Below are 10,525 nucleotides of genomic sequence, written 5' to 3' on the forward strand. Positions count from 1 at the left end.
GTCAGAAGTGCACGCATCAGTGCATTCACAAGATGTGTGGCGGCCGCCGTGGCTTGTGGCAAACGATGCTCACTCCCACTCATCCTGCACTCTGTCGTCAGCAATGCGAACGCCATGTCAAACCATCGATGGGCCTCCTGCGCCCGCTCCTCGCCATTTTCGTCTCCAAGTAACTTGTAGGTTAGAGCGGGGTCGCATTGTGCGCTGCCGTACAAAATGCGCTGCCCCAAACAAGGAGCTGAAAGCGCATCAATAAGAAGGCCGTAGTGACTCATGCGGAGTGCACGCTGCTGATGCAACTCGTCCACGATGCCGCTCGCCTGCTGGTAGAGTCCATGCTGCGCCAAACGGATGGCAAGATCGAATGGACCGTGTGGGGAGGAAAGTTGTATCGTCTGCGTCTTTGCTTGCTGTTGTTCCTGCGTGTCCCCCTCCAACAACCGCAGCAGGTTTGAACAGGAAGCACTGAACGCCCGCATGCGTGCCTCCCGTTCACGTTTGCGCTGGAGTAGAATGAGATGGCGCTGGCGCTTTGTGATGCCGCCAAAGTAATAAACACCCTCCCACTGATTCTGCGGTTTGCGCTGTGGGAGGTTGGTGCGGATCATGTAGTACGACGGCACCGTCGTCTTGGCAACATTCTGTGAGAGCATCTCCTTCGTCAGACGCTAAAATGGCACTTTTCAAGGAGCGGTGGTTTCCCTTCCCTTCGGCCACCAACGCCGCGGGGCACAGAAGAAAACAAGAAGAGCCCAGAAAAAAAAAAAAATACTAATAAAGCTGCACGCAAAGACACGACGACTGGTGTCAAAAGAAAGAGTGCCATCACACAACACAAAAACAAAAAGCGCCCTCCATGACAACACCCTTCCACTCACATCTCACAATTAATAATGATAGCAATAATATTAATAATAATAATAATTATAAAACAAAAAACAAAAACAAAAACTAGATAGGTGGAGGAAACTCTTAGATTCATTTCCCTAACAGAAGTTCTTTTGTTGTGGTGGTTGTGTTTGTTGTTTTATTTTGTTTCTTGTTAGTGCTGCTCTGTGCATGTGTGCCTCCTCAGTTCCGCCAATGCGTGTGCACGCGCACACACCATAAACTTCAGGGAAAGGAATATTCTCAGGTGGAAACTGGGGAGGGATAAATGAGAAAAAAGGAACTGAGCTGACAAACGGAGTGCGGGAGCCGTGGCCGGGTCTCACAGCTTCCACCAACTGCGGTGCCGACCATTCGCAGCTCTTCTCCGCCGAAGCCGCACGACGCAAACCAAAAAAAAGGCTAGCACTGAAATGAAGAAGCAGAGAGTCTGGACTGAAACATGAAGCAATCCATCGTCACCCCGCTTCGTTCTCCTCTTCACTGCGCGACGCCACTTCCCCTCACCTTCTTTCCCTCGTACAGACGATGGTTGCCAGTTGTCAGGCATGCGTCGCGGCGGCCGCATGGGGTCTTTGAGCAGCGGCGACGTGGGAGGCCGCACGGCTCGACCAAACGGGTACTGAGGCACTGCGATGCGGCGCGACGGGTCGCTGTCGTCCAGCAAAAACTCCACGTACGCCACGTACCCGCCATAGGAACTAAAAAACCGACTCAGTCCCACATCGGCTCCCACAAGGCTGCCGTTGCATTCCACCGCCATGACTCCACCTTCCTGAACGGTGTGCCCCCCAACCATCACACGCACCGGCGGTCGCCCCGACGCCAGTTCGTGCTCCGAAAGCAAACGAAGCGATTCCATCAAGAGGGAGCAGTTGCCCCGCTTGGCCTCGTCAAGAACGGCCCGAGACCACAGAGGACTGCTGGAATTACTGAGCGGGTGTACTCCATCTCCCTTCGCGTCACCTTCCAAAAGAAGGTCTCGCTCGCCGCGAAACCCGTTCATCAGCTCAGCATTGATGCCCTCCACGCCCTTCGCGGCGTACTCCGGCGTGATACCAGCGTGCGCAAAAACAACCCCCTCGCGCACCACAGTCACAGGATGCTGAAGAATGTACAGGCCGTAGGGACCCTCTGGGCCAAAGGCCGCCGCGTACGCCTCTTCTCCTCCAAAGGCACTCATAACATCAGGGTGTACGTAGTAGAAGATGCCCAAGATATTCATCAGCTCATGGTTGCCCACAAGAAAAATAAATTCCCCGCCCGCCTTCATTGCCTGCCGCTCCAAGGAGGCAAAAAGGTCGTAAATCTCGTGGGGGTGGAGCCCGCGATCAGCGATGTCGCCAAGTTGGACAACTATAGAAGAACCAGCAATCCAGCGATCCTCGGTATCCGTAATATTTGCCAGCTGCAATATTTGGCGACAGCGAAAAACATCGCCATGAATGTCTCCAAACGCAACCAGGCGGGGCTCAGTGCCGCGGACGTTTACCGCCTCCACGTGCAAAAACGCCACAAAATATGCCGCAGCGCCAAAAAGTAGCAGCAGCAATACCCCCCTCATGTCACGGCATAAAAAAAAAAAGAGAAAAAAGGCACACGCAGTCTCACACAAATAGAAAAAAAAAGTGAGATGTAAAGAATAGAAGAGGTCCTCGAAAGCCTTTTTAATAAACTAAAAACTAATAAGGGAAAAATCAGGTAAAGAAGTGGGAAGAAAGTCGGCCATGAAACACCAGGACCAACACATCAATGGGGAGTCAATGGGAAAATCAACAGCCACACGCATCCATACGCGTGGCAGAATGTATACATCCAAAAGAACTTCAAAAAAAAAAAAAAAAAAAAAGCAACTCTCCTGCATGGCGATGGGACGCCTTTTTTTTTTTCGTCTCTGTGCTGCTATGCCGTAAGGAAACACGTCGCGCAATGCCCCGTTCAGACTGCAGTAACAAACACGCAAAAAAATATATACTCTTATAATGTTGTGCCGGTACCTTCTGTCATCTCCATGGGGATCTCGCCTTTACTTTTTACAAATCCCCGCGAATACCATCCTCGCCAATGACGTACGCGCCGCACAAGGGGGGATTTGAGGGGCCTGAGAGAACAATGAGCTTTCGATGTGTCGTGCCACCCGTGCCTTGAAGACGTCGAAGATGAATACGCACATGCGGCGTCAAGGACCACTGAACCCCAAGTGCGGGTATTACCGCGTCTTTGACACCATGCCGCTGCTGCTGTCCACCAGAAAGCATTGAGCGCACTTGATTGGTGACAACCACTGCGGCCTTCTCGTGTACCGCAAACGTTTTTAATAATGTCCCCACAACCATCACATCTGTTCTCATCTCCCCTCCTCCATCATCAGCATTTGCACCGTTACCTGCACCGGCAGCCCCCGCAATGGAGTCCACCGCCACCATCCCTCGACCACCCAAGGCGTGAAACGCCCTTGATAAAGTGCCAGAATGAAGCAAAAAAACAAGTTCCTTCAGTGTGCCTACACGACGAACGTGTAGTCCCCTTATAACGGAATTCACTGTCACCTCCCGCTCCAAGTACGCCTTTAGCCGGTCAACAGTCGATGGCGGAAGGTGCGCTGATACGCGAAGAACCCTCCGCTTTTCTCGTTCCACAGTACCCGCCGCCAGTGCTGCAAGTCGAGCTGCCGGGAAATTCTCCGAGACAATGTACAGTGCTGCCACGCCTCCTGTCGTCAATCCACTGGAGCAACTCTCCGGTGTACCAGAGGGATGCCACCGATCACACAAGTGCTGTGCAACACAATGAAGCAGACTCTGTAGAACAAGTTGCGTCTTGCCACTGCCTGCCTCACCATACACTTCTGAAACAAAGCCAGCACGAAACCCGCCGTCTGATGCGTCCTTCGCTAAAGCACCGTTACCCCCGCTAAGAAGATGGTCTAGAGACGGGCACCCCGTGGTAAAGAAAAGAGAGCTACCGTAAAATGCTTCTGCGGGAGCCGAGCCCTCGCCAGCAGGCAGGCAAAGCAGACTCTCCACACTTCTTGATATCGATGCAAGGCCAAAATCGTTACGTGAAACCTCCAGGGAGGTTGGTGTGTGCTGCCGAGTGACATGTTGTGTACTAAGAGCCAGCAGCACCTTTTGAAGAAGACGCTGGACCTCCGCAGGGTGACAAAATGGCTGCCGCCTCTGTTCCTGTCGCACCGTTAACATCATTTGTCGCTGCACAAAAGGGCAGCCACTTGTCAATAAAAGAAGCAGCTCTGTCTCCGCAGTGACACCCCATTCGTGGCAGCACTGCAACAAAGTGTCCGCAAGAACGCTCTCCGTTGGGTTCTCTGCCAGTCCCGGAAGGAGACGCTGGAGACTGGCAGCGAACGGCTTCTCCGCATGCATAAGCGTCATCTGTTCTGGTTCCCACTCCTTGCTGGCGCGGGAAAATCACAAGCGCTCAATGCACTTCTCAAGCGGCAATACCTCCCCCGCGAGGAATGCGTGCCAACTCCTCCTCCTTCTTTTTGCTCTCCACCCTCCTCCTCAGCCCCACCACCACAACTCCACAACAGCAGTCCAAGGAAGAAAGGAAGACTGGCGAAAAAAAAAAAAGTGAAATCAGGCACAAAGGGACAGAGCAAAGGATGGCAAGACACACAGTGAAAGGAATAAAGCCCAAATAAAAAAAAGTAAAACGTTACAAAAAGGAAGGAATAAAGACGTAGCCACAGCAAAATCGGTCAGAAAAAAAGAAAAAATATATACGCACCCAAAAGCAACAAAAAAAAATAAAATAAAATAAAAATACAACAACAACAAACAGCAAACAACAGACCCTTTTATTATTATTTATTGTTTTGGTTTGGTTTCTTGCTGCACCTTCAACGCTTGGCATCCCCTCCATCTCCACTTTTCCGTCATTCCTCTGCCCCTCTCTTATCTCGCCCCATGCACACAATCACCCAAAAAACCCAGTATATTTCAATATGCACACAAACAAACAAACGTTAAGCTTCATTCTCTCTGTTAAGAAGATTTAGGCGTCTCTTCCCTTCTTTCGCCGTCGTGGTCCTCGGAGTTCCCTGGACTTTCATCCGCCAACTCGTACCGCTGCGACGAACCATGCAAAAAACGATGCTTCCTCAATAGGCTTACCTGTTCCCCGTAGCTCTTGCAATGTGGCAGTCAACCCCTCCGTCTCCGCAACGCGGATACGCAGCTCCGCCTCGTATGACACCTCACGCGTCTTCTTCTCCAAAAGCACAGCATCTTTCTCTACCTGCAGTGCATCCATAATCGTGAAAGCCTCTTCAAGCGCAGCCGCAAAATCTTCTGTCATCCTCGCTTCGCTCTTTACCCGCTGTCGTTGTTGTTGTTGTTGTTGTTCCTGCGCGTCGGCACGGAAAACAGACACATTTACCGTCGGCCCGTTCATAACCAGTCGACAGCGACACAACTCCTCAAGTAACTCCTCTCGAGTGAGTTCCATATCCAATCGCTGCTGGGCCTTCGCCTTGTTCTCTGCATCCTCGTAAGCCATTAGTTTTCTTGCGAGGCCGACGATGGCACTTTTCAACCGCGTCTCCAGAATACGCTGTTTCAGCTCCGGCCACTGCTTATGACGGTGCTCTCGTTGCACCCGCGTAACCTCCTTCAAATCGCATCTTATTCGATAACGAAGCTCCTGCGCATAGGTGCCAGCGTCTGGCGTCTCTCTGTGAAGGGAATTTACCGCCAACTTCCTGGACTCACCGCCATTGGAGACTCGCGCCTCGGCAAGTTCGTTTTCCAAAAACTCATTTCTTTTCCGGCACTCAAATAACAATTTTGCGCCATTAATTGTGTGCGGCGCCATTATTATGCCAACTGCACTCGTCCCCCTGTGCTACCTCCGGTTCCTGTACAAAACACGTACAATGTGGGTCCGTCCCGCGTAAACTCGCCTGTCGAGGAGAATGCCCCTGAGGGTCAGAATACCCGAGAGAGACGACAACATTTCTCTCCACTCGCATCGCCAATTTAGCGCCTGTCCCGGGTTTCCTCCCTTCCTGTGGAGGTCGGTGAATTGAGGGTCCCTTTTGCTGAATTCCGCTGCGTCGCGCGCCATCCCCGCCGCGGTCGATTCCGTCTTCCAGCGAGGGGGACTTCGCCCTCAAGATTGAGGCGCCAAAGTTCGGATCCGCCGGAATGGCACGATATGCGCTCAATAAAAAGGCGTTGCGTTCTCTCTCACCTTTCGTCTTGGCATCGATACAGCGCTGCAGATAGTTCGTCCTTTCGCTGACGTCCGCCAAATCCATCTTGGTGTCAGACAACTGACTCAGTGCATCCGCCTTCTCGCAACGCAGTTCTTCAATGCATTTGTTAGCCTCCCGTAGCTGCTGACGCAGCAACTCAGGAACCCCCTCACTATCTCTCAGCCGAGACTCAAGATGCCGCATCCCCGTGAGGGTGCTGCTCATCTGCTGTTCTTGTTCAAGCAATTCCATAAGCGCCTCGTTGCAGCGCCGCGTCTCGCTCCTAACGCGCTCCTTGAGGCCATCGCGGTCAAGTTGCGCAATTTCATTCTCCACCCGCTCGTCCTCGACGACGTGAGAAGGGCAGGCGTCGCCTTCAAAGACACACGGCAGATTGTTTAGGTACTCCCGCACAACGGCATCTCTGCAGGCATTGCGTCCGACTTCTTCTTCTTCGTCGCTCGCAACAGGCCGGAAGCTGCAATGTTTCCAACCTCGGCGGCGTGTAGGAGCCTGTCCATCACGACAGTCGGCGCAGAATGATCGATGAAAACAAACAGCACCACCGCCAAGAACACACACACACACACACTGTGCACCGCAGCTATCGCCTAACCACACGGCTATCCGCCAGTCTATATATATATACATACATACAGGCAGTTAAACAACTACGAGAGAGAAACCAAAGACAGAAAACCTCAAGTTTGCCTTCCGCCGTTCCTGAAAACAAAAGGCAACCCAAAAAAAAAAAAAAGCAAAGAAAAGGCAAAAAAAAAAAAAGAAAAAAGTGTTGTCATGGAATGCGGCGTCTCCAATGCAGTAGCGGGGGGCGGGGAGGGGAGCAGCAGAAGGGGGAGATGCAGAGTGAAGGGAAATGGCAAGTCACATTCCCCACAGACCGTGTCAGCAGACAAATATACACATACAGCATGGCTACAAATACATATATTTATATATGCATGTTATTTGTTTTTCATGTGCACACAAAAAACACGTATGTGCATGGCCCTGCCGGGCAGTACTGAATGAAAACAGTAAAAAAAAAAAAAGGGAAAAGAAGCAACAGGGACGGAGAAAAGCATCGTGATTGAGTTTCACGCACAATATCGTGTAGGGAGGAGGGGAGGGGAGTGAAAACACACACACACACACAAAAAAAAAAAAAAAAAACTAAAATACAAAAGGCCAAAGGGGAGAAAACAATTAGCAGACACACACGCAGAAGTAAAACAACAACAACAACAACAAACGAGGTAAGTGAAAAAAAAAAAGGAAAAAAAAAAAAAAAAGATATACACGCATAAATTTCTCGCTAAAACGGATATAAAAATGAATACATAAATGTATATGTATATAAGCATGCATATTATACCCCCCCCCCCCCCCTACCCAACACCCACAGAAACGTGCACGCACAAATTTTCCACAACGTTCTCCCCGATTGGGTTTCATTGCCCACGCATACACATATATATATATATATATGTATGTGCGGGCATGCTACCCATCCCTGGATGCTAATTACTACCATTGCCACAAATATAATGGAGAAAAAAAAAAAAAATGTCAGGCTTCTTCACTCAGGAGTAAACTTCACTTCATACAAAAACTACACTTCTTACTTCCCATACAAGCACGCACTGTTTCCTTCTTTTTATGTTGGATTCCGTTCTCATTCCTTTTTTTTTTTTTTTTTTTTTCGTCTGTTTGTTTGTTTTTTACTCTTCTGTTCGCCCTGTGACATGTCATATGTTATTCCTCCAACCTTCTTCCTCATCTCCCTCACAGTGTGTGTGTGGGTGGGAGCGTCACGGCAGCCTTGCGCACATTCCCCCTACGGCACACCGTGCCTCTCGCTACGACACGTACATAAATCTACAAGAGCGCATTTTACGGCGTGTCTCGGTCTGTTTGTCCCCTTCAGCCCCCTCATGCTGAAAATAAATGGAAAAAAAAGAAAAAGAAGCACACGGCTCACCCCGTCTTCATCGGCGCTCTTCGGCCGCAAAACTAATTTTATTCGAGTGCACCGACATCGACAAAATCCACAAACTCGTCGCTGTCGTTTGCCACCGCGCCCAGCTCCTGCCGCTCGTCTCGTGGGTCTTCGCGCTGCTCGCAGTGCGAACTGCCGCCGTTGGTGACGGTGGGGAGTTCCATCAGCCACTCCGCGTCGTCGCCCATCATTCGATCAAACGACATGGAGTCCGCCTCTCCCTCGCAGTCCATGAGAATCAGCCAGTCGGCCTCCTCGTCCTCAACGACCTCCAGCGCCCTTTCAAAGTCGCGGTACTCCGCCGTGGCTTTTCTCCGCCGCTCCCGCCTCGCCTCCGGTCCGTTGCGGCGCAATAAAAACGGCAAGTAACCGCCCCCAAAGGAGCCAATGAAGGAGCCCAACGCCGTCCCCACGCCGGGGACTACCAGAGCGCCAAGAACGGCTCCGCAGCTGCCACCCACAAGCGAGGCGGCGCCCGAAGAAAGGGCCGTCACGACGTCGTAGGAAAACTGCTGCGCCGCAATCTCAGGGTCCGTGAAGGAGTGCTTAAGAAGAATGCAGCCGTGGAACCCAATCTGAACCGCGGTGGCGGAGATGGCAGAGACTGCGCTTCCGTGGAGGCCAATCGTTTTAAATTGCATCAAAAGGGACTGTTTTGCTAACCACGAGGTGGCATTTGACGTACTGCCTACACGCCCCGGCGTGCACGAAGCAATAAGCCGGGCAAGCCTCTCAATCGTGCGCACCAAAAGCCGAGGTGAAGAGAGTGAGGCACGCGAAATCACAAACAGAAACGCCTCCACCTGCGCGCGTCCACTCAACGCCGCGTTAGAAGCAATCATTTCCCCAAATAACAAATGTGAGAAAGACCCAGCAAGCCGTACAGAAGCAATGGATTGAAGCGTGGCTCGACTCACACGCACAGCGACGACATATACAGGCACAACTCCAGACGAAACAATGCATGGCCTCCTCCACAAGCGTTTCTCACCTTCTAAAACCCCCATGAGGCGTATACACGTATAAACATGTATAATTTACGTATACCTATATATATATATATTTCTTTCTGTGTGTCCTGCTTCCTATGTGCAAACCAAACTCCACCTGCTTTGCGTCTGCAGGCGCCTGCCAGTTTGGTCAAACAAACAAACAAAAAAAAAAAAAACAGAGACGCGTCAAACAAATAAAATAAAATAAAAAGATACAAAAAAAAAAAAGAAAAAACCTGCAAAAAAGAATATAAACTCGAAAAAAAAAAAAAAAAAAAAACAGGAAAACCATGCGGCAAACAACAGAGAGAAAGAGAGAGAAAGAAAGATACATTTATAAGGGAGAAAGGCCCACTAGAGAAAAAACACCAGCCGAGTCACCCTGACGCAGCCGTTGAATGCGCGTCAAGAATCCCGTCCACTTGGGAGCCCAGCAAACACAGAATGGAACATAAAATAAAACAAAATCTAAGTCAGTGCGCTCTTTTCTGCCGATTGTTGAACTCTATCCACGCTGCCTCGCTTGCCTCTATTGAAATGCATAGCGTGATTGATGTTGCTTGCAATGCGCACATGTCGCTTGTTGGCTTGAGGAAAATTCGTTGCTTTGGTTTCATTGCGTTGGGTCGCGTAAAACTCCCCGCGCATAATTCGCGTCATGACCGGCTCTCCGCGAAGCAGCAGCTGTCGGTAGGGGTTTTGGAGCACCCAACGCCCCTTTTTTTGCTCCACAAGACGATCCATTGTGTGAGCCGTTGGCATCGTGTGGCAAAGATCCAACTGGGACGCGGTGAGGTGCAGTAAATGATCCACAACACGCCGGCGTGGAATGGATAACTCGTAGCGAAGTATTGCCTGCTCACGATCCATTGCGGCCCTCTGCTCCTTCTCGCGTTCATGGGAACGAGGAGAACCCCCCTGTAGCCTCCTTTTTTCTTTCGTGTTTGTCTCCCACTCATGACGGGCAATCTTTCGGTTCATGATGTAACAGGAGCAGGAGGAGCTGCCAGGCCCAGCCGCGCAAATGTGTGGGGCTGAGACGGCAGCAGCGGCAGCGGCATCGCCATGCCCGCACCCCACCTCTTGTGCGAGCTGCCACTGTTTGCTCAGTCGCATGTCCGGTAGCAGCGTTCCATCGGCGCAGCGCACAGGGGGACACGTCCACGGCGCCGGCGACGAACGACCCCTCGCAAAGAGTCGCTGCACCGCAGCCTTGTTGCGTTCCCTCGCCGTCGCGTTTGTCATGAGCGTGCAATCTTCCTGTCCCACGAGGAGAAGCCGCGTGGGTGTCCAGAAATGCGTCCACGGTCTTCCTCTTCCCGCCTTGAATTCCTCCAACCGACGACTACACGTCAAGGAGGTCCTTCCACGCGTTATCTACGATCAATCGGAGAAAACAGAGACGAAAAAAAGGGGGAAAAAGCA

The 10,525-nt window shown here is 51.2% G+C and overlaps 5 protein-coding genes and 1 pseudogene across 5 annotated transcripts, besides 15 other annotated features; all 6 read right to left on the reverse strand.

Moving 5' to 3' along the window:
• Tc00.1047053508075.7 (hypothetical protein, conserved) lies at positions 1-653 on the reverse strand (the record flags this gene model as incomplete). The annotated part of the gene is made up of 1 exon (XM_801333.1): positions 1-653. A coding segment is annotated over one exon (653 nt), but the record flags the coding sequence as incomplete, so codon positions are not given.
• Positions 1-2,745: a sequence feature (heterozygous, Esmeraldo-like haplotype).
• Positions 889-930: a microsatellite.
• Tc00.1047053508075.14 (hypothetical protein, conserved) lies at positions 1,211-2,452 on the reverse strand (the record flags this gene model as incomplete). The annotated part of the gene is made up of 1 exon (XM_801332.1): positions 1,211-2,452. The coding sequence occupies one exon, from the start codon at positions 2,450-2,452 to the stop codon at positions 1,211-1,213; it is 1,242 nt and encodes a 413-aa protein (XP_806425.1).
• Positions 2,717-2,737: a microsatellite.
• Positions 2,746-3,820: a sequence feature (haploid, non-Esmeraldo-like haplotype).
• Positions 2,922-4,283, reverse strand: Tc00.1047053508075.20 (DNA repair protein, putative; the record flags this gene model as incomplete). The annotated part of the gene is made up of 1 exon (XM_801329.1): positions 2,922-4,283. One exon carries the CDS (start codon positions 4,281-4,283, stop codon positions 2,922-2,924), a length of 1,362 nt encoding a protein of 453 aa, XP_806422.1.
• Positions 3,821-5,760: a sequence feature (haploid, Esmeraldo-like haplotype).
• Positions 4,650-4,676: a microsatellite.
• Tc00.1047053508075.30 lies at positions 4,963-6,759 on the reverse strand (annotated as a pseudogene).
• Positions 5,234-5,258: a microsatellite.
• Positions 5,761-10,525: a sequence feature (heterozygous, Esmeraldo-like haplotype).
• Positions 6,853-6,899: a microsatellite.
• Positions 7,341-7,360: a microsatellite.
• Positions 7,373-7,401: a microsatellite.
• Positions 7,574-7,601: a microsatellite.
• Positions 7,792-7,832: a microsatellite.
• Tc00.1047053508075.50 (hypothetical protein, conserved) lies at positions 8,129-9,115 on the reverse strand (the record flags this gene model as incomplete). Its single annotated transcript, XM_801330.1, has 1 exon — positions 8,129-9,115. The coding sequence occupies one exon, from the start codon at positions 9,113-9,115 to the stop codon at positions 8,129-8,131; it is 987 nt and encodes a 328-aa protein (XP_806423.1).
• Positions 9,122-9,171: a microsatellite.
• Positions 9,289-9,380: a microsatellite.
• Tc00.1047053508075.60 (hypothetical protein, conserved) lies at positions 9,569-10,345 on the reverse strand (the record flags this gene model as incomplete). Its single annotated transcript, XM_801331.1, has 1 exon — positions 9,569-10,345. One exon carries the CDS (start codon positions 10,343-10,345, stop codon positions 9,569-9,571), a length of 777 nt encoding a protein of 258 aa, XP_806424.1.

This window comes from Trypanosoma cruzi, genomic scaffold, assembly GCF_000209065.1.
Source record: "Trypanosoma cruzi strain CL Brener 1047053516649 genomic scaffold, whole genome shotgun sequence".
NCBI lineage: Eukaryota > Euglenozoa > Kinetoplastea > Trypanosomatida > Trypanosomatidae > Trypanosoma > Trypanosoma cruzi.